The 23,592-nt window shown below is 38.6% G+C and overlaps 1 protein-coding gene across 3 annotated transcripts in view; it reads right to left on the bottom strand.

Moving 5' to 3' along the window:
* LOC139712915 (iron-sulfur cluster co-chaperone protein HscB-like) overlaps positions 1-23,592 on the bottom strand; it is a 100,602-nt gene that overhangs the window by 14,159 nt on the left and 62,851 nt on the right. The window contains exon 5 of one of the 3 annotated variants that reach the window (XM_071624695.1): positions 7,284-7,331. The exons of 1 other annotated variant lie outside the window; for it this stretch is intronic. In XM_071624695.1, coding sequence (XP_071480796.1) covers positions 7,284-7,331 — 48 coding nt within the window. Of the gene's footprint in view, positions 1-7,283; positions 7,332-23,592 lie in introns of those variants that run through there. One more of the 3 variants, XM_071624696.1, reaches the window with a different exon arrangement.

Here is a 23,592-nt window from a genome sequence, read left to right on the forward strand (position 1 = left end):
ACTGTCACTCGCACACACCTACACTTTTATTGTCTACTATACCATGCAGTAGTCAATGGTGCTGCTTGCTGTTTTTTTTTTCTTGTTTTAAAGCGCCAAGTCACTATTTTTTCTTCTCTGTTTTTTTTTTCTGTAGCAAAATGTGTTTCGTGTATTAAGATTAAGAGTTTTATGAGTACATATATAATTGGTGTTGTATTACATTGGGTATCACATATTCAGATAGGGCCTCATCCACGTCAAGCTCTGCTTATGATGACGGTCCCCTGTATTGATTTCTCCTTTGTTAATAGATACAGTATGCCTTAATATGTTATTTTGATTCATAATTATGTCACTTCAGACTGAATGTTGTTACGCAAATGATTTTTCTTTGTATTGATTTGTATGTATCTGTATCATTTTGTTTTCATTTGCAATTGTATTCGGAGAAAGAAAATGCAGAAATAAACCAAACAAACAAACAAACAATGATGACATGATAAAATAAATTTGATAAAAAATTTAATAAGCTACAAAATACAGAAATCTGGGTACAATTTGGTCAAGCCATCAAGGATTAATGGAATTCACTCAAATGAATTTGAAATCTGATGACATCATTATGAAATTTCAAATTTTTGATTTCATGCAGGAATTCAATAACTTTGAATAATTTTGCCAGCCTTTAAGACACAAAATGTAACAAATTACGAGGGTCATCATCCATCCTAATGAGCTACAATGGATTAAAAAAACATATGTATCCTTTTTTTTTCACTGTATATCCCCCATTGATGTTTGGATAGACTTGAAATTTTGTGAAAATATTCTCAAACGACATTAAAAACCAAATCCATGCAAACATTTCATTTTGCCTCACGGACGCCCATATGGGTGCAAATGACGAGTGTGCACAATTTAAAAATGCTCAAAATGGTCTGAAACGTATGCAAATTTTGATGTGCATGTCATGCCATTTTTTTAATACAGAAAACATAGACAATTGCATGTAATATGTATCTGTCAAGTTTTACTGTGAAATGAGGTTTAGAAATTGAGGTAGAGATAATTTCACTTTAGAAAATGATGTCATAATGATGTCACAGTTGACTGATCACACTGAGATTCAGGGTTTTTTATCCTCGAGACATGGAACAAAGATGACATAAGTTTCATGCAATTTAAAATTGTAATTTTGATGAAAATGTTTTCACAAGATTGCACTGAAAGAAAGAAATATATAAAACAGAAACAACTAGAACTATCACTCAATGTGATTAATAACCCCACTTAACACTGAGGGAGTTAGCTCAACCAGCAATTACTTTGTATGCTTTTCACTGGAAAAAAAAAATTAAATGAAAGAATTAAAAAAAATTGTTACCATGGCAATGTATTGTTCAACATTGAATGAATGTATTTTTTGCTCACTGATAGTCACACATGCCATACATGTATCTATAACAGTCAAGTACTCAAAACCTGAGTAAGATAAATAAATCAACAATTTCTATGGTTTTCTATGAATAAAAGAATGAAAGAAAACATTGTTACCATGGCAATGTATTGTTCAACATTGAATAAATGTATATTTTGCTCACTAATAGTCACATGTGCCATACATGTATCTATACAAGTCAAGTGCTCAAAACCTGAGTAAGAGTAAGTCAGCAATTTCTATGATTTTCATTAAAAATGCTGTTACCATGGTAAACACAATGTTTGACATTTAAGGGATTGTATAGTTCTGGTTGAGACCTAATTTCAGGTTTCTAACATTTTTGGTGAGATAATGAGAAATCTCTTATGAAATATGGAAGAGCATGTAATTCTTTGAGGAATTCAATGTTTATTTGATGAAAATTGCTTTTGAAATGGCTGAGATATCCAAAAAGAGCGATTTTGATAAAGTGTGAGACCCACATTATATTACGATTGCTTTGTTTACTTTGTTTTTGGATGTTTCAGTCATTCCAAACCCTATTTGCATAAAAAAAAACTTTGAATTCCTCTTAAAATGGTATGCTCTGTACTATATAATAAGTGTTTTCTTGGTATCTCACTAAAAGTTTAACGTCCAATTATCATCTCCACCAATACTGTACCATCCCTTTAACAAAAAAAATGAAGTTTGCATTACTATATCATAGCCGTCACATGTGCCAAATTTAAAGTCAAATGTTCAAAAGCTGACGGAGTTAGGTGAATTCACATTATTGTATGATTTTCATTGAAAATATGCAGATACCATCGCAACACATTTTTCAACTATAATGAAAGATAAATTTTGCACAGCTAGGGAATGTAGTGGTCACATGTGCCAAATTTGAAGCCACATGCTCAAAAAATGAGTTTTAACTGAATCCAAAATCTTTTATGATTTTCAATCAAAATATACTGTTACCATGGCAACGCAATCTTCAACAATGACGAAAGATTAAGTTTGCCCATCTTTGTACTATAGCCGTCACATGTGCCAAATTTAGCTAAATGCTCAAAGATTGAGGGAGTTAACTGAATCCACAGTATTTTTGTATGATTTTCATTCAAAATCTGCTGCTACAATAGCAACACACTATTCAACAATGATGAAAGACTAAGTCTGCACATCTACGTATCAAAGTAGTCACATGTGCCGAATTTCAAGCTAAATGCTCAAAAACTGAGGGAGTTAGCTGAATCCACAGTATGTTTGTATGATTTTCATTCAAAATATGCTGTTACCATGGCAATGCATTGTTCAACAATGACGAAAGATGAAGTTTGCTCATCTACATACCATAGTAGTCACATGTGCCGAATTTTAAGCTAAATGCTCAAAGACTGAGGGAGTTAGCTGAATCCACAGTATTTTTGTATGATTTTCATTCAAAATATGCTGTTACCATGGCAATGCATTGTTCAACAATGACGAAAGATGAAGTTTGCACATCTACATGCCATAGCGGTCTCATTGTGTGAAATTTCAAGCTACAGCTGTATATCATGCTTAAAGACTGAGGGAGTTAGCTGAATCCACAGTATTTTGTATGCTTTTTAGTGAAAAAAAAATGCTGTTACCATGGCAACAAAGTGTTCCTCATTGACAGAAGACGTGTTCTGCTCATCTACATACTGTAGTGGTCACATGTGCCAAATTCAAGTCAAATACTAAAAAACTGACTTAGGTCAATCCACATATTTTTGTATGACTGGTATAAAAAACTGCTATATGGCAACAGATTTATTCACAAACACAATACAGGCATCTTGCACAACTGCACATTACATTGACTATTTGTCCCAAAGAAATTTCAAATATCCTATCAAACAAAGAGAGTAGTTTGATCCACAACATTTTGTAAGATTTCTAAAAAATATGCCGTTGCAATGGCAACGCATTATGCGATACTAACGCAAAAGTGTCTAGCACATCTACCGTTGATAGTGGTCACACATGCCAAATTTGTAGTCAATTGCTCAAAAAATGAGAGTTTGTTCAGACCAGTTAGATCCACAAGATTTTGCAGTGGACCAACCGCCCGACCAACTGACCACCCAGCCACCCAACCTCAGGGTGATTCCTATATACCCCCATACGCACTACGTGTGGGTGGGGGTTAATAAAGAACACGTACAGAATCAGAAGGTGATCCGCTTTCAAGTACAGATCACCTAAAATCTGTCACAGCAAAGTATGTCTATCAACCTAGCAAAAGTACCAAATTTGGTGAAAATTTGATGATGCATTTTCAAGGAGTTGAAAATTGGGCCCCCATCATGGCCAAACATCCCTCAGGGAGTCACCTCTGGATTCTCAATGAACAAACCTGAAACTACATTCCCCAATGTACGAACTCATAGCACTAGCTAAGCTGTATCTTTTTTGTTTGTTTGTTTGTTTGTTTGTTTGTTTAAGAGGTTTTGCAAGATTCCTCAATTTGGGGACTTTGGGGCCTCTGGGGTTGGGGGAGGAGGCATGGTGCTCACTAGGACAAATTACAACCCTATCACTCTGGGGATGCTACCTGCCAAGTTTGATGAAAATCCTTGAGGGGTCTTCACAAAGCAGCTGGGAAAGGTGAAAACTGGGCCCTAATATGGTCCCTTGGCCCAGAGGGAGGCACCCCTGGATCTATCACTAACAACCAGTTACCAATGTACTTACTCACAGCACTAGCATAGCTCTATCACTTCCAGTTCCAGAGAACATTTATAAGAGTCTATACTTGGGGGCTGGCATATTTGGAGCACATTTCAAGAAATTATGATTTTGTCACACAAGGGATGCTACCAGCCTTTCCCTATCTACACCAGTGATTAAAAAATTTATTTGTCATGATAGTTACTATTGTACAGTTTTGTGCAGACTTAGGTAGTTCATTAGGTGGTACACCATCAGCGTATCACCTATTGTGTTTGTCAAAATCTTCCTTTATTTTTTAGGTGATACCCTATCAGCGTATCACCTATTGTGTTAGTCAAAATCTTCCTTTTTTAATTCTTCTTTCTTTCTACCATATTTTGTTAAATTTTTAGTCACGATATCTCATACCAATATCTACTGACAATAACATTTTCAATTGTAAAATGCCCAAAACGACTTCCTGACTGGCTTTTCTCAACGTTTCAGACAATTTTAAGTGTTTCAAAAAATTCCGCACTTGTGCGTCTTTCCACGTGTTTTCGCGCGCATAGCGCATAAGCAACATGAAAATCTACATTTTTTTGACTGGTTTGGATTCCTGATCCAGTGACAATATCCAATGATTTTCAATCGATCTTCACCAATAACAAAGGCATGCGCTTGCGTAAAAGTTGAAATTCTGCGTGCGCGTCCATGTGCAAATACAGTGAAAAACCATGCCTGTTTATTTCACCATAACTCTTGAAAATGTCCAGCAGCAAAAAGTCCAAAAAACAACATCTGTATTCTTAGTTCTAAGCAAGACAGAGATGCCAAGTTAAAAAATTTTTTATGAGTGAGATTTTCATTACTCGGCATTTCTGCGCATGGGCATGAGGGTTGTGGGAGGGGGGTGTCCCCCCCTGCCACTGTAGGGAGCTTTTTCAATTTTTAGCTCTTAATGGTGCAATCTGGTGCATACTTAAATGACTATTTTTTGCTTATTTTAAAAGACAAAAAGGAAATATACTTTCAATTGCAACAATCACTTTCATCCTTTGAGCTATGGTCCCAATGCATGAGAAAAATGGGTGCCACACGTGAGACGGACCCTAAATGCTTGAGAATCACGCAGAATGCGTGAGACTGGGTAGTTCTGACAAGATAGATTCAATAAGTAAAAATCTATGACAATTACATGGAACAATGTTCAGGTATCTCCTTTTCTAGGAAGATATCTCACTGAAATGTGCCTACGGATTATGCAGAATTCACGGTTTGAACCACAGTGCTGTGTAGCAACAGCGCATCAGCACAGGGCTTATTTCTTCCTTGCACAACATCATAATTTCGGTCCCAAAATTCGGGTTCTGGCGATCAGAAAAGGGTTTCAAAACACCATCTCTCCATCATTCTAGTGCGATTTAACATTTTTCAACTTAATTATTCATATTTCTACAGACTAAAGCTTTCCAGAAATTTATATTTCACTTTATTTATGAATATTAAGTTTTTTTTTTTTTTTGCGTGATGACTACTGTAAGCTGATGAAGTCAGGTGACAGCAACACATTGAGCTGCAGGTGTGGAACTGTGCATGGCAGTACTATGGGACCTCTTGGCTTGTTACACCAGCATTGTCTGTAGTGGACATGGTCCTTTTCTGTTCCCAGGTTCTTGTCACCAGTTAAACTGTAAGTGAATAATTTCATTGTGTATTTATATTTATTATTTAATTATCATTTCTTTTGCTGTAAACTATCACAGAGTTACTGTATTTCAAAACTGTACTCTGTTAAGGAGAAGTGGTTCTGGTAAATTGATGAGATTTTCTATTTGCACAGCCTCTCATTATTATACAGTGCGAGCTATTAAAAAGCAGCTTGAATTCGTATGTGATAACATGAAATGCAGAGAAGTTATTCCGCTGAACTGCTTCAATGTGATGGTTGAATTTGTATGAAGGATGTACGGTATTCATGCTAATTACTTACAAAATGGTGACTTATTTTCTGGCCAAGTGCTGAAGGGTTTACATTGATATTGTAGTACAGTGGGAAGCATTATCAAACAAGATGAATGCTTAACTGGAGTCAGAATGGTCTGTATACAAGCATTTGAAAATATGTATTTTTTGTTTATGTAGGCAGCAAAATGATAGTTACACTGGTAAATCATTTTGGATCTGTGTCCACTGATATTGAATGGCATAGTATGGAGGGTAGGTAGTTTTTATGCTGTTATGATCTTGTCACTGTAGATGGCAATAACTTGATGACATTAACAGGTCACTTCAGGACAGAGAAGTAAATCCACCACACACTGCATGTCAGTTGTTGCCTTGATGAGGGGTTGACCACTCTGTATTAGCAGCCAATGTTGGGAACTGTTTCACGTTCGACAACCATGAAGGCAACTTCTGTATGACATTACCAGGTTTTGTTTATTTTGGAAGGAAGATTGGACTTAATACTGATTGTTAATTGCACCTGAGGATAGTTTAAGATGAATGAGTTATTATGAGTGTTGCATTAACGAAGCAGGTGTAAACCTATGTCAGCAATCGGAGTAAAGCTTATGTAATTACTGTAAAACATGATATATTCGTGGCATGAATTTTTCGCGAATTGGAGCCGACAGCCTTTTTCGTGGCATGAAATTTTCGCGAAGTGCCACTGGCGTTCAATGCCTATAATGTAAACATGGACTTTCGCATGCATTCTAATTTCGCGAATCTTGGCGCTCGCGAAATTCGCAAAATTAAAGTGCGCGCGAAAATTCCTTGTTTTACAGTATAGTTCTATTGTGAAGCAATTGTTAGGTTTTCAGGCAGAAGTTAGGAGGTTGGGATGAGACTGACATCTCCATAGAGTGGAAGTTGAGATGTCTTATAAGCATCGACTGAACCTTCTGTGAGTATGTGTGTGTGTGTTTGTTTGTATCACCACAATATTCGTATCCAAATTTTGGAAGACAGGAATTAAACCTAATTCTCTGAAATATTGTGTTTTTACTACTTTGTCTGAGTGCCATATCTAAGTAGTCAACACTGACCAACAAGCCATCACATGCTTTCACTGGTTGTGACAATCTACCCTTCTGAAGATAAGCTTTTTCATATGCACTTTGAACTTTGTTTTGTTTATCACTAAGATAAGCTTCATCATATGCATTTTGGACAGTGGTTTATTACTCACCATGTTTAAATGCCCTTCTCAGCTCATTCAGGAGAGCATCCAGCTTTACTGAAAAAGAAAAAGACAAAACTGAAGTGTATCAATAATACAAATACACTCTTTGGAAAAAAAAAGTAACATAAAGCCAAATTTTTCATCAAATGTTTCTAATGTAGCAGAAACTTGAAATGTAATGTCTGATGGTTCCGTTTGATATTACGTGCAGTCAGCAATAAGTGTGACCCCATAAAAGTCAAGTACTGTCTGGTACATCCTGTCCATTGAAGGAATCAGATGATCGATGACATTGTGCTGAATAGCCCTCTCACCCTCCAAAGCGGCAGCTAGCTGTTGAAGTGTCTGAGGTTGAGGATGTAAGTGTCAAGTTCATCCCACAAATGTTTGAATGGGTTTAAATCTAGGGATCTGCGGGGCCATGGAAGAAAACTGATGCTGTTGATTGCTTGGAAGGTTGTGGTGATGCACGACTGTACGAAGATGGGGATTGCCGTGCTAGAGAACAGCGTTGCCATTGGCCATGTTGTGGAAGATGTACAGATGCAAGATATCATCGGCATAGTGCTTGATGTGCAAATACCCTGTCTTGGAATTGTGTGAAATGACTGGCCACATCATTGCATTTCCTCCACCAAGGTAACGAAATCCACTTCCTGCCATCGCACTGTCCCTTCCTGCATGCAACTGGCTGCAAGATGTTCACCTCTTCAGCAGCAGACACTGGTCATTCCATCCTGTCTGCGGTGCATGAATTGCAATTCATCCTTCCATCTCCTTGACAACTTTGTAATCGAAACTGTCGATGTTGCAGAGTGAAAATCACAACCACGACAGGCTGGTCAGAGATCCTGCACAGTCCTGGTATTGAGAATACAGATCTGATGAGTAGAGTAGAGGTAGCAGTGGTCGTCCTTTGATGTATGTTGCTTGACCATATGTAGTAATCCTCAACAGGAGTGGTGGGTGACACGCGTTCTACCAGATCTTGATATATGTTCCTTGTAGAGGGTGCATAATCTTGAAATGGTTCGAGGGGACACAATGAAAACTCTCACAATCTCTCACCTGGATATGTTTGCTTCCATTTGTCTGATGGTGTCGTTCCTTTGAGCGTCATTCATTCTTGCGATTGTGATAGCTGCTCTGGCAGTCTTTAACTGAGTACAGGAAAGTCCTGAATCCTGCACTTTTCTAGGGCTACTTGTGCCTCTTCCATGTGTTCATCATGCTGACTGTTCAAATCACTGAACAACAACTATGCAAATAAAAATACATGTGGTCAGCTCCATTATACACCATATAATTAATGGAAGACACAAACAAATTAAAAGGACTATAGCATGAAACAGGTTACTCAGTTGACGAGAGCCATGCAACCACATTCCTATCAGGTACCATACTCGAGAACTGAATCGCATCGCCATTCGTTCTTTCCAAGAACTGTAAGGAGCTGGAATTCCCCGTCGTCAGAAATTGTTTCAGCACCATCTGTGGGATCATTCTGTAACTGACTAATGGCTGATCACAGTGGCTAGTTATTTTCTTCAAATTTGTTATGTGCTTGTAAATATCTGTGAATAAACTGTATTACAGTGCAAATAGCACAGTCTGCAAGAATCTTCAGCCTATTGAAGGAGGCAGACTTAATCAGAAGAAGAAGAAGAAATTTCTGTGCATGCATACTTATTAGGGAAATTTTACTTCAGTGTTACTTTCTTTTAAAGAGTATATAATCAATTTTGAACAGCTCATGTGATATTTAGAATAATTCTACACATGATGTGGCAACCCTGAATAAATGTTTGACATTTGAAATTTGGGGGCTAGGGGCCTTTTGGCCCTGCCCCTGGAGACTGATGGAGGCCTCATGTACTAGTCGAGCAAATTTATATTCCTTACCCCAAAGAGTTATAATTTTGCTATTACTGGAGTGGATGAAACTTCAGAAGACTATGCAGACAACTGACAATGGACATGTAGAATGATGGCATATGAATGACACACTGCTAAGGGACCACAAAAGCTAGCATTTTTTTGTGAGGTTAAGGTGAGGTAACAAGAGACTCAGGGGTCTTATGCTCACCTGAGCATTGAAGGTCACCCTCAACACATTCCTGCAGTCTATTACCCAAGAAGAACATAGCAAAGTTGGAAAGCTTTGGGGACCTCCAGGAGGGCATGGTATCCATTTGTACACTCTATTCTATCACAATGGCAATGATACCGTAACGTATGTTGAGAATTTGAGCATGAGTTTTCAAAAAGAATAGAAAATCCAAATGAGAACTTTCCTGTTTGAAACTTGAATTGTATTTTATGAGGAAGGCAAAAGAAGAGACTACGATTATAATAATGGGAGAGCTTGCATGCATGATCCAGAATTAGAAGCTCCACAAAATGTGAGTACCAACCCTTGTAGCCATCATATTGAGAACCACCTAAAATAAGTGTTAGGGGTGGGTCAGAAGAGAATCTGGTTGAAAAAGTTGTGCATGTCTGTATAGTACCAGCAGTTTTTCCATCAGCATCTCCTGAAGAGCTGGGAACCATGAGTGTGTAGGCCAATCACTTTAGGGTAAGGCAGGAAGGACGGATAGCATAGAACGGTAATAGATCCTAATCTACTGTTAAATTCACCTACTTTCTCTGATGAAGGATCAGACAGCCAAGTGATATACCTGTGCAGTTGTGCATGAAGTCTAGAAGCAAAAAGGTTGATTTTAGGACAGACAAAATGTTCTATCACATTGTTAAATTGGGCTTTGTTGAGCATCCATTCTGTTTGATCATCAAACCTCCTTGACATGTATTCTGCAGTGGTATTGAGTCACCCTGGTATTGTAGGTGGCCATGATCCACATTTGCCTTTGATACACCATTCTCAAATGTCATGCAACAATCTGTTTCAATCCTGTGTCATGCAACAATCTGTTTCAATCCTGTGATCTGAAGCCCCCCATGTTTGCACCTGATTGTATTGATAACGTTATTTTGAAAAATATAGCTGAGAATATTGTTGAACCTTTAACTTACATTTTTAATTTGTCATTAAGCAGTGGTGTTGTTCCGCTACGAATGAAAATTGCTAAAGTAATCCCAATTTATAAGAAAGGTAATAAGGAAGACATTAGTAATTACAGACCAATTTCATTGTTGTCATCGTTTTCAAAATTGTTAGAAAAAGTTGTTAATTCTAGACTCCTTAAATTTCTTGATTTTTACGATATCATTTCTGATTCACAATTCGGTTTCCGCAAAGGACATAGCACTTCTCAAGCAATTCTCTCCTTTATTGAAAAAGTAGCCAAAGCAGTAGATAGGGCTCATCACACAGTGGGTGTCTTCCTGGACCTCTCCAAGGCCTTCGATACCATTGATCATAAAATATTACTTCATAAATTATGTCACTATGGTATACGTGGCAAGGCCTTGGAGTGGTTCAGGAGTTACCTCTCTGATCGTAAACAGTACGTTTTTCTATCTGGTCAAAACTCCTGCAACCAATCTGTCACCTGTGGTGTTCCTCAGGGTAGTTTACTGGGACCTCTTTTATTCATTTTGTATATAAATGATATAACAAATGTTTCTAATATTTTATCTTTTGTACTTTTTGCTGATGACTCTAATGTTTTTCTTTCTCATTCAGATCCTAATATTTTGGTGGATTTGTTAAATTCTGAATTAAAGAAATTGTTATGTTGGATAAGGTCAAATAAGTTGTCTATTAATCTTCTTAAAACTAAATGTATATTATTTAGTAATACTTTAGATAATCTTCCTAATAATATAAAAATAGATGATATAGTTATAGATGAAGTTGCATCAATGAAGTTTTTAGGTTTGGTTATTGACAATAAACTTTCATGGAAGTTACATATTGATAGTATTTGTCACACAATATCTCGAAATATTGGTGTTATTAATAGAGTTAAATATTATTTTCCTATTCCCACACTTTTAATGTTATATTCAGCTTTGATTTTACCTTATTTGAATTATGGCATTATAGCTTGGGGGAACACACATCCAACATATCTCGACAGACTGTCCCATCTCCAGAAAAAAGCTCTTCGAATAATTTGTCATGTTTCTTGGAGAGCCCACACCGATGTTTTATTTTCTGAAAACAAAATTTTAAAGATAACTGATATTTATTATTATTCTCTTGGCCAATTTATGTATAAACTTTCTAATAATTTGTTGCCGTCTGTCTTCACGAGCATGTTTGCGAGAAACCGCTCGTTCCATAAATATCCAACTTGTCACTCAGATGAATTCCATCTGCCTTTAACTAGAACAATGTTTACACAATCTATATTTACATTTGCTGGACCTAAATATTGGAACAACCTTTCTAACAGTTTGAGGACATCTCCAAGTTTAAGTTCTTTTAAGAGTAATCTGAAGAAAAATATTTTGAATAGTTATAAGAATTGTTGATTCTTTATTGGTTGCAAGGAAGTGTAAAATCCAACCTTATATTCTAGTGAAAATACAGCGAAGCGGCTCCATCCATCCACTACCTCTCGTGTCCTTCCATTTTTTTTTGTCTTTTATCTTCACTCCACGCATTAAGCTGCTTTCTCCCCCCCTCTCTCTCTCATACACATACACACACACACACTCACACACACACACACATACTACTTTGTTTCTGTCCTCTCTTTTCCGGCATGACAGCGACTTAGTGTAGGGATTTGTTCAGGGTTTTTGTTTTGGATAAGTTAGGTTATAGGTCTTTTTGTCTTAGTTTCTTTGTTTCATCCATTTTCAATGCTTATCAGTCTATCGATCATATAATTTCTTGTATTACGTGTGGGGGGAATGCAGCCTACAAGCTCAGCTTTTTAGCATTCCTCCCCATTTCCAACATTTTCCTATACCTACAAGTTTTCTGTAAATTTATTCTTTACTTTGTATGATGAAATTTATGCACTGTATTCAATTTTTGTAATATATTTATATGTTTCTGTTGGAAATGAAAAATAAATGAATGAATGAATGAATGAATGTTCTTTACATAACAGGCAACAGTAGTATTATTCAGCATGATGAGAACATGGAAATTTTCCATGCAAGAACTTAAGGACTTCAGAGCCAATCCTGCTGCTCTTGATAATTGATCTCATTGCTATCAGCCTTTTTGCTCTCCTCTACATTCCATTCTTCCCCTGTATATTTTGTGCACATGTCAGTTGATACCCATTAAAACCCACTGGTAGTGGTGCAGATATGAATTTGCTTAGAGGTGTAATGTAAGTTGTCAATCCACCATTTACTTGTAAGTTCCCATCTGGCTTTGTTTGATTAGCTCATTATCCTCTCAGAATAACTTCAATTGGCCTTCAATATCAAAATCCTATCTTTTTCCAAGGTTTTGTAGTAGAGAGGGCCACATTGAGCTGCTGGAAAAGGTGGCCATTAATTTTACTATTACCCTTGCTACTTCTCGGATACAGAATCTGTAGAATTCTAGATATATACGCCATCGGTTGGCGATATCGTCCTTCTTGGAGTCAGGAAGAATGACTGTCATGTCCATGGGGTTTAGAAAAAAAAATCCCCCAAAGGGGATTTCCTTAGTGGGTTCTAACAATGATTAAGTTAGGTGGACAAGGAAACCCAATTCTTTGAGGAGCTCAGTTGTGGCATTCACTGCTCTTTGGGTGCAAGCTTCACTCTTCCAAATAATGATGTTATCACATAGGTATTCCACTACCATATTTCATGCTCTTTTTAGATAAGCAACAAGGAAAAGTAGAATTTACGCGGTGCGTAATATATGTCCCCGCCGGAAGTAGCATTTTGTAGCAAAATGTACAATACAGGTCACAAATCAAGGTCAAAGGTCAAAGAAATCAAAGGTCAAAATTCTGTGTAGAAGTTTTGAAGCCCTCACCTGCTGCCATCACATAAAGCAAATGGAATCGAAATCGGGTTAGAAATGGCGAAGGAGTAGCATTTTGTAGCAAAATGTACAATACAGGTCAAAAATCAAGGTCAAAGGTCAAAGAAGTCAAAGGTCAAATTCTGTAAAAAAGTTTTGAAGCCCTTACCTATTGCCATCACATAAAGCAAACAGAATCAAAATCGGGTTAGAAATGGTGAAGGAGTAGCATTTTGTAGCCAATGTACAATATAGGTCAAAAATCAAGGTCAAAGGTCAAAGAAGTCAAAGGTCAAAATTCTGTGTAGAAGTTTTGAAGCCCTCACCTAGTGCCATCACATAAAGCAAACAGAATCGAAATCGGGTCAGAAATGGCGAAGGAGTAGCATTTTGTAGCAAAATGTAAAATACAGGTCAAAAAATCAAGGTCAAAGGTCAAAGAAGTCGCCCTCAACTAGTGCCATCACATAAAGCAAACGGAATCGAAATCGGGTTAGAAATGGCAAAGGAGTAGCATTTTGTAGCAAAATGTACAATATAGGTCAAGGTCAAGGTCAAAGGTCACAACTGAAATTCTGTGTAGAAGTTTCAAAGCTCCCACATAGTGCTATCATATAAAGCAAACAGAATCAAAATTGGCTTATAAATGACAGAGAAGTAGCAAATTGAAGATTTTGATCACACACGGACGGACACACACACGGACACACACACATACGGAGCCCGTTTCATAGTCCCCTGCTCGAACTCGATCGGCGGGGACAAAAACTGGTTTCGAGATGTATAGTGAATAGACGAGGTATAAGCCTATTCCGCAAGGCCTGATATTGCTAAAGTTGCCTCTGCCACAAAAAATTTTAGGTATTTCTTATTCCTCTGGGTCAACTGGGATGAAAAAGTATGCATCTTGAAGGTCCACTGAGGCTAAACCTGCAATCTGATGCAATCAACATTCCATGCAATGTCTTGCCAGAAGTATCACCAGAAGTTCTGGAACCAGAAGTAATGCCCAGTGAAATTAGAGCAGTCATAAAGAAGCTGAAGGATGATATTGAGGCACCTGGTCTGGATGGGACCTCTGCAGAAATGATAAAGGCAGGAGGAAAAATGGCTGTACAAGCCATGAAAGCAATCCTTGATAACAGGGACATCTCATGCAAATTAGGGACATCTGATGCTATCCTCACCATTTGTAACATCATTGAGATCAACAATTGTGGCTGATGTTTGTCAACTACAGCAAAGCATTTGACAAGATTAATCACGCTGTCTTGTGGAAAACTCTCCAGGATTACGGTATCCCTAAACACCTAGTTTGGCTCCTTGAGAGACTATATTCAGAAGCTAGCAGGTGGCCATACAGACCAGCTTCCACTTAAGAAAGGAGTTCGGAAGGGCTGCATTGTGTCCCCCTTACTTTTCAATGCCTGTGGTGAAGCCATTTTGCGACAGGTGAATGAGACACTAGATGAAAGATCAGGTAGTGTTGTTGGTGGAAGAGCAATATGGAATATCCACTATATTGTTGACACTACCCTGCTCGCACGTTCAAGGATAGAACTGGAAAAGCAAACCGCGGAACTAGAGAAATGCAGCTACATATTTGGTCTTCATATAAACACAACCAAAACACATGTTATGATTCATGGGAGCAAAGAACAGATCTTCCTTGGTGGAAATACAATCAGCCAGGTAGACCACTTCAAACACCTTGGCTCAATGGTAAAAATTGATGGAGACTCTACACCATAGATTTGTGCCAGGTTGGCAATTGAAAGAGATGCCACCAGCCAACGAACTGGACTGTGGAAGGCAAAAAGAGATCAGCCTGAAACTGAAGAAATGGCTAGTGAAATCAATTATGTGGAGCATAGACCTCTATGGTGCAGAAAGTTAAGACATTGGAGCAGAGCCACATGAAGATGATAGAATAATTTGAGCTATGGGTGTGGCGCAGAATGCTTCAGGTCAGCTAGAGAGATAGGAGGACCAATGTATGGATTCACCAAAGTAGAAGTTTCAGAAGAAGGACTGCTTGCCCAACTAAGGAAGAGGAACCTGTCCATGTATGGACATTGGAAATGCCGATCAGACGGCCTTGTTCAGATGACAGTAGAAGGAGGAGATAGGAAAACGGGATCGATTGACAACATCAGGATGTGGACGAATGAAGGAATGGCAGTGGCAAGAGCAAATGTACACAAGAGAATGTCAACAGTTGATGATGATGATGATGAAACAGCATTTATATAGCGCCATTTATCTGTAGAAACATTCAAAGGCGCCCGGCTCCCACAAAATGTCACACATCATTCACAAAGTTGCTGGAAAATATAGGTCTTCAGTTCAAACTTGAAGGTATTGAGGATGTTGCAATTCCGAAGCTGGACTGGTAGTGAGTTCCACAGACGTGGCGCAACAGAAGATGTTGCCATACATCTATCCCCATACATTTTTAGGCGGGTATTGGGAACATGGAGAGTCAGGCCAGTGCAACGTAGTCCTGGTCGTCGCTGTCGTACACTGATAAGTGCAGACACATAGCCAGGAGACAAGTTATGGAGAGCCTTATAAGCAAGCAGTAAGATCTTATACTGTACTCTGCGTTGCACGGGCAGCCAATGAAGCTCACGAAGTACTGGAGACATATGGTCAAACTTCTTGGTGCCAGTGAGAAGGCATGCAGCAGCATTCTGTACAGCCTGGAGGAGTTTGATTGATGTTGATGGCAAGCCAGCAAGGAGACAGTTGCAGAAATCCAGTCTAGATGATATCAGAGCATGAATGACACTTTCTGCAGCACTTCGTGTAAGACAGTGTCTGATCTCAGCGATCCGGCGGAGTTGGTAGTATGCTGACTGACAAACATATATGTGTTTCTCCATACTCATTGTTGTTGGGAGATATAGCTTCTTCACTGACTAGAACTGGAGCACCAATGATACTGCTCCTCATATGTGGAGATGAGAGCAACAGATACTCTGTTTTCTTGTCATTGAGCTTCATGAAGTTGCTGTTCATCCAACAGTGAATCTCCTCAATGGCGGCCCTAACAGCAGCAGCAGCACATTCTTCAGCACCTCCAACTTTTGGATCAAAAGTGAGGTAGAGCTGGGTGTCGTCGGCATAGAAATGTGCACCAAGGCCATGTTGCTCTACAATAGAGCCAAGAGGGGTAATGTAGAGTGTGAAGAGCAACAGACCAAGGACTGAACCCTGTGGAACTCCATAACGAAGGGTTCTATGAGGATACAGCAACACAGCAGCAGCAGCAGCAGCAGCAGCGTCTCACCATTGCAAAAAGCTATGACTGTGATGTTTGATCCCTAAAGACTTTTTTCTCTTGAGTCTCCTGAATCTTTTGACACCAAATTTGCAATGCCCGGGCGTGCGGTTTGATGTTACCCCTTAATATGTACAAGCATGTCAGACCAAAAATTGCTCAAATTGTGAATTCATGTACAATTTCAATGCAAATTGTGCTTTCAGCCAAATTTCAAAAAGGCATGATTATTTTTGCTTTTTATTGAGTAGAATCAATTACTAACATATTTTCATGTTCAGAAGTGTCACTGACAAATTTCCTACAAAAAATGAAAAACAAAAAGTAAAAAAACAAAGAAATACATAAGAAATAAAAAAAGAAATACATAGAAAATTCTTTTCAATTGCACAATTTTCAGGTGATATCTAAGTATCCTCCCGGATCATCTTCTGCATCTCTACTGATTCTTTCTTTATTTATTCTTTATTCTTTATTTCTTTCTCCCCAAATCTTGTGCAGAGGTAAACTCAAGTAGTCCCTCCACTTTCAATTTCAAACTTATACCATATATGTATCATGTCCTCAGGACAACAGATCTAATGTATCATTGTGATCAGTCAACTGTGATGTCAGTATGACGTCATTATCTCAGATCACATTCTCATTCATATCTCACTAATGGACTGGAATTTCTCGATGAAATGTACGTCTCATATAGCTCAAGTCAAGCTCTATATATTCATATTCTCAAATTCATCTCTACACTTAAAATGTACATGTACATGCACATTGAAATTTTAACATGCTCCAATCAGGCTCAAAATTGTTTTGCACACATTTCAGGTGAATTGGAGCATTTGATGAAAAATCCACGTACGTGTATGTACACATGCATATATACACACGCAGCTTGTACACAATAGAAATTTCCCATTTTGTATTACAAGGATCAGATGTTAAAGAAGTGAAGGAGTTATTCTACCAAATTTCAAGTCAATCTGACTCAATACCGGTATGACGTCATACGGGCCGTCAAAGTCGAAATTCCGTGCATGCGTCAATGGTGATATACAGTGCAAATGTGCAAAAAAAAAAAAAAAAAAAAAAATTAACAAGAGACCCGGGGGTCTAGCGCTCACCTGAGTATCGCAAGTTTCACCTTTCATGCAGTCACTACTCTGAATTACACACAGCTCTACCAAAATTTGACCAGGCATTCTCAAGTAGAAGATGAAAATGTACAATTAGGGTCAAAATTCGGACCATCCCCCCCCCCCTCGTAGTATCAATTTTAGCTCTATCACTTCTGTCATGGTTCTAGAGAAGAACACTTTTTTAAAGATTCCTTAATTTGCCTGGGTCCTCCCTGGATGGAGCATAGTGCCCATTTTAACAAATTGAGATCTAACCCCCTAGGGATGCTACCTGCCAAGTTTGGTGAACATCCATAATGAGGTTTTCAAAAAAAAGATGAAACTACAATTTATGCCCAATTTGGACCTCCCCACCTCTCCCCCTGCCTGCAGGGAGGGGTGGGGGGACCCCTTGATCTGCTATGAACAAACTTGAAACTACAGTCATTAATGTACTAACTCATAGTATCAACTTAGCTCTGTCACTTCTTATTCTGGAGAAGATTTCTAAAGATTCCTTAATTTTGGGAGGTTTGGGTCCCTTGGGGCCATCCAGGTTGGACACGGTGACCATTTGAACAAATTGAGATCCTATGCCCCTCGGGATGCTACCTGCCAAGTTTGGTGAAAATGGGTCATGAGGTTCTCAAGAAGAAGATGAAAATGTACAATTTAGGCCCCATTAGGACCCCTCCCCTGGGTCCCAAGGGGGCACCCCTGATTTCGCCATGAACACACTTGACACTACAGTCATCAGTGTACTAACTCATAGTATTAACTCAGCTCTATCACTTCTGGTTCTAGAGAAGAAGATTTTTAAAGATTCCTTTAAAAAGTACAACAAGAGACCCGCGGGTCACGCACTCACCTGAGTATCGCAAGTTCACCTTCCATGCATTCTTGCAGACTCTTACCTGAAAACATCCATGCATTCTTGCAGACTCTTACCTGAAAACATTGGGGGTAGCTTTGAGAATGGGGGCATGGTGTCCATTTACATATTCCATCACAATGGTAACAATACCTGCCAAGTACACTGTACTTTATAGAATGTTGGATTATGCAGCTTGGTAAAAAAGACTTAAAGCCCTATCACTTTTGATTAGAACTACAGAAAAATATTATTTAACATTCATTAATTTAGGAGGTTTGGACCCCCTGGGGCCCCTAAGGAAAGCATGGTGCCCATTCAAACACTTTGCGATCTTATCCCTATGGGAATGCTACTTGACAAGTTTGGTGAAAATCCATTATGTTGTTTTCAGCAAAAAGATGAAAATTTAGGCCCACATTTGGACCCCCCCATCCCATCCCGCTTCCTTGGCTACCTGCCAACTTTGGTGGAAATTCATAATGGCATTTTCAAGAAAAAGATGAAAATGTACAATTTGGGCCTCATTAGGACCCCTCCCCTGGGTCCCAAGGGGGGCACCCCTGATTCCGCCATGAACAAACTTGAAACTTCAGTCATCAATGTACTAATTCATAGTATTAACTTAGCTCTATCACTTCTGGTTCTAGAGAAGAAGATTTTTTTAAGATTCCTTAATTCTGGGGAGTTTGGGCCCCTCTGGGGGCCCCCCAGGTAGGGAATGGTGCCCACTTGAACAAATTGAGATCCTATCCCCCTAGGGATGCTACCTGCCAAGTTTGGTGATAATCGGTCAAGGGGTTCTCAAAGAAGAAGATGAATATGTAAAAGTTTACGCACGACGGACGACGGACGACGGACGCCGGACGAAGAGCGATCGCAATAGCTCACTTGAGCCTTCGGCTCAGGTGAGCTAAAAAGTCTATGCTGAAGTACTATTATCACATTATGTAGGACTATGCGCATATGGAATTTCATATCATTTTAGCTCTAGAAAGTCTGTCTAATACATAGATTTGCTTCATTTTTTACACTCAAGGTTATAAAATGCCCTTATGCAGTGTTCCCCTTGCCACCTCTCGTTTTCTCTTCCCTTTTGTCTATGTTTCTTCTTGTTAGTGACAACAGGATAGGAGGGAACGTGTGCATTTATAAAACCCAACTTGAGTAGGAATGGGAACTGAATTAATTAACTCTAGGTCAGGTGTATAGTGTCTCGCTCATCTCTTTGAAATTTCAGGTTGTTATTGTTCGACCCAATACTGGAGTTGTAGACAGGCAGGAAAGGTATGGGCTTTTACTGGGAAAGAGGTATTTCGTGCCACACCCTGCCTAGTGTAGTGTGTATGAAGGGGTTCTGTGTCGTTCTGCCTTGGAAAAGGTGAAGCTTTTATTTTCGTCATAACTGTTTCACTAGCAGCTGTGGTTGATGTGTATTGTTGGCGTCTGGGGCAGTACAGAAAAGAGTATCATGCTGAAATCACCCTGGGTTACACTGAAAGCTTTCAATTTGATATCTTTCTTCTTAAAAGTCATTCACTGGTGATTGAATTACACAATATGTTATGACACGTTTCAATGGTAGCTTATAAAGGGAAGTTAATACATGACGCAATCACTCGTGCATGAGTGCTATCATTGATTCAGAGGCGACATTGTGGTGTGCCTATGTAAGGGTATTATTACTTTTGAATTGATGAGACAATACTTTAATAGTAGGGGCCTACTGCTTCAGCTTCTCACTATCGCCTTTGAAGATGTGTCACCTGCGACCATTATCATTTATCTTTCACATATTATAAGCTTCCGTTCCACACGCTTGGTTCATGGACACATATAGCTATGTTGTTAAAGGTGCTGTCTCTGTCGCCAGAGATGTAAGTTTGGACCCGTGCAGTTTAGAACCCCACAGGATGCAGAAAGAATAGCTTTTCTTTTACTTTTTTTTCTAATTGAAGTAATGCCGCTTTCATCCAGGTATAAATAACATTATCATGTAAACGCACACACACACACACACACACAATTTCCCTTTGTTTTGTATTGGAGGGAGCATTGCTTTGACTGCTGCAAAATTTTGCACCCTTTTAGCTGTCAGAGCTCTCCCAACTAATCATACCATATAAAGATAACAAGATTAGACATAGCCATCTTGGTTATGCAAATAAGGGTCAAAGTTCATATTTGAAAATGCCAATTTTAAAGTCAAGATGACCTTTAAAACACTTTGTCATGTTTCAATTTGTTCATGTCAAAGACCTCTTGGTATATAGACTGTACTCAGATAGCCTGTAAAATCGACTTACTTGCACACACAGACACATGCACAGAATTTCCATTTGGTTGCATGACAGGAACAATTTGATCTGAATTATGTAGGTAGAAAGAACTTGACTTTATGAACGTATCTCAATATAACTTCAAGTCGCTATATCACATCCCTTGGGTTGTCATTCATGCTGGGTGACCGATATCTGATGACACCCCAGCGTATTACCTAACTTGTCTTCAGGTGATGAGTTTCATATCTCATTTTTCGTTTGCTTTTTTAAACTCTTAGTAGGTTTTATTCTCCCTTCCTAACTTTATTATTTCTGATCCTTTCATTTTTCTCATTCAAGTTTCTATACCATAGGTTAACTTATTTCTTTATTTTCCTTTCTTTCTTCTACTTTTCTTGCAATAGCTCAAGAACAAAAAGCCCTATCAACCCCGTATTTTGCACATGTTTAGGTCATATCATGAACATCATATCATTAAATAGCCACTACTTAATCAGACACCATCTTGGGTAGGAAAATTACAGTCAAAGGTCATGAATGTTTCATCCTGTATCTCGTTGAATACTTGTCTTATCTTTCTCATATTTTGCACACATAAGGACCATGCTGCCAGAATCATTTCACAAAATAACAACTTTTTGCTCAGATGCCATCTTGGCCATGCAAAGTGGGGTCAAAGGTCAAATATACTTCATTTTGCATCTTTATTAGTGTTCATGGTATCAGTCACCCCCACATTTTGCACAAAAATGGACCTCGACAGATGGATCATTTTGTTAAATGACGTTTTGGTGAGATGCCATTTTGGCTGTGCAAATGAAGTTCAAAGGTCAAAAATGTTTTATTTTGTATCTTGGCTATATGCTCAATCAGGGCAAGATTTTACACATATATGGACCATGTATACCTGATCATTTCATTAAAAAAAACCACCCTTTTGACTCAAATGCCATCTTGGCTGTGTAAGGTAAGGTGAAGGGTCAAGACTACTTTGTCCTGGATCTTAGTAATTACATGCCCTATCACTCCCATATTTTGCACACATTTAGCCCATGTCATATGGATTGTTTCATGAAATAACACTTTCTAATCAGACGCCATCTTGGCTGTGTAAAGTAGGGTCAAGGATCAAAAACATCTCATCCCGTATCATGGAAAATACATGGCATATTGCCCCCATATTTTTCACAGATATAGACCTTGTCAAGGGGATCATTTCATAATATAACAGCTTTTTTCTCAGACACAAGCTTGTATGTAAAAATGAGGTTCAAACATACAACATTTTCATTTTGTGTTTTTGTTAGCACAATATGCTCTTTTCATTTAAAATCTGTAGTCACAGTGGGTTTGATTTCCTTTTCTTTGATGAGAAACTCAGAAATCACATGGCCATTCGCCTTAAACACAGATGTAACAGATAGGGTTATTGAAATTGGGGTCGGGGCTCAAACACTTATTTCAGGATACATCAGATCACCTAATTTGTCAGTCTTGACAAATTCCCAAATGCAGTTTTCACTTACATTTGCTAAGAACACTCCATGTACACCAAAAGTAGTTCTTTTTAGAGCTTTATTTAGTGATTTATAGCAAAAAGTCTGATTTCATGCAAACATTATGCAAAATTAGCGTAAATGTGTGTTTTTTAACATTTTGAATGAACTCCACAGTTTTATAGATTACATCGAAAGCAATGTGTGTGCCAGTTTTTGTTGCGTCATGCAGTCGACGGCTGATTTCTGGAGGGAGGCTTGGTACCCCTCCAACCTATCATTTACCTACACAGCCTGGCCTAGTTAGGGTTAAAATGCTGATAGACTAAATTTTCATTCAATTCCAAGAAGTAAAGAATGACTCAAAGGCTACCACTCCTTGGGTGGGTGAAAATATTACAGATGAATTGTCCTTTATCATGAAAGCAAGGTTCCATAACATTTTTGGCTGCCATTGCATCATTTTCAGCTTGGATGTTAGCCAAGTCTTCATTCTATACTTTTGCATTGAATCAAAAGCTTATCTCTTTCGGGTGGGAAGCACTCTGACCAGTGTGAACTCAAGTCTATAGCCATTTACAGCCTGTTAGTACAGTGGGAACCTAAGCTAATTTTTTCCAGACTAAGAGCATGAAGCCTCGTTGACCGCTAACTGGAAGGTCATGTACACAGGTATTTTCTAGAACCATAGGCTGAATGTGACCGGCGACAACGGTTTCAGGCAAAAGTCAGGAATTTTGGAAATCAATTTTTTAACTAAATCACATTGCCCATTTCCTAAGCTTTGCATTGATATAAAACAATTGTATTCTTCGGCACTGTAAGTGGGCATAAAGAGCGAAATATAATGCACTTTTTGTTGTTAGCCTGACAAAATTGCGAGAAAACGGGCTTTGAAGATTCACCTCTTTCTCAAACACAATGTCCGAGCAGCGATGCGAGGTGAGAATCACCCATCCGTACGATGGTGCCAATCGATATTAAACTCCGCCTCCAGCAACCACATCGCCTTCCGATTGGCTCAATGAGAGTCAAATTTCCCAGGCACCTTCTTCGGAACGCAGTGTATGGAGCCGAAAAACAATGCGTTTCGCTCGGTTTGTTTACCAGTATGTCTTTCAAGATGGCGAATACGATAATTGCAAGCTTGATGGTGTACGTGTGTATGGTGCACACATTACCCGATGGCATCCACATGCCATGACCGTGTGCATGTAACAGGAGCAGGTGGCAAATTCACGCATTTACATATCGCATTTTCATTGTGGTTGATTTGTCTTTATCATTGGGGACCCTTTTGAAGGCAGAAAATTGCTAGACCTGGCAAAGGTCACGCTTCCTGTTTGTTTTGTTTTTTTTACAAGCAGTGCATATGTTG

Source organism: Diadema antillarum, unplaced genomic scaffold (genome assembly GCF_040938485.1).
Source record: "Diadema antillarum isolate AM-2024a unplaced genomic scaffold, OU_Dant_1.0 seq00001875_RagTag, whole genome shotgun sequence".
NCBI lineage: Eukaryota > Metazoa > Echinodermata > Echinoidea > Diadematoida > Diadematidae > Diadema > Diadema antillarum.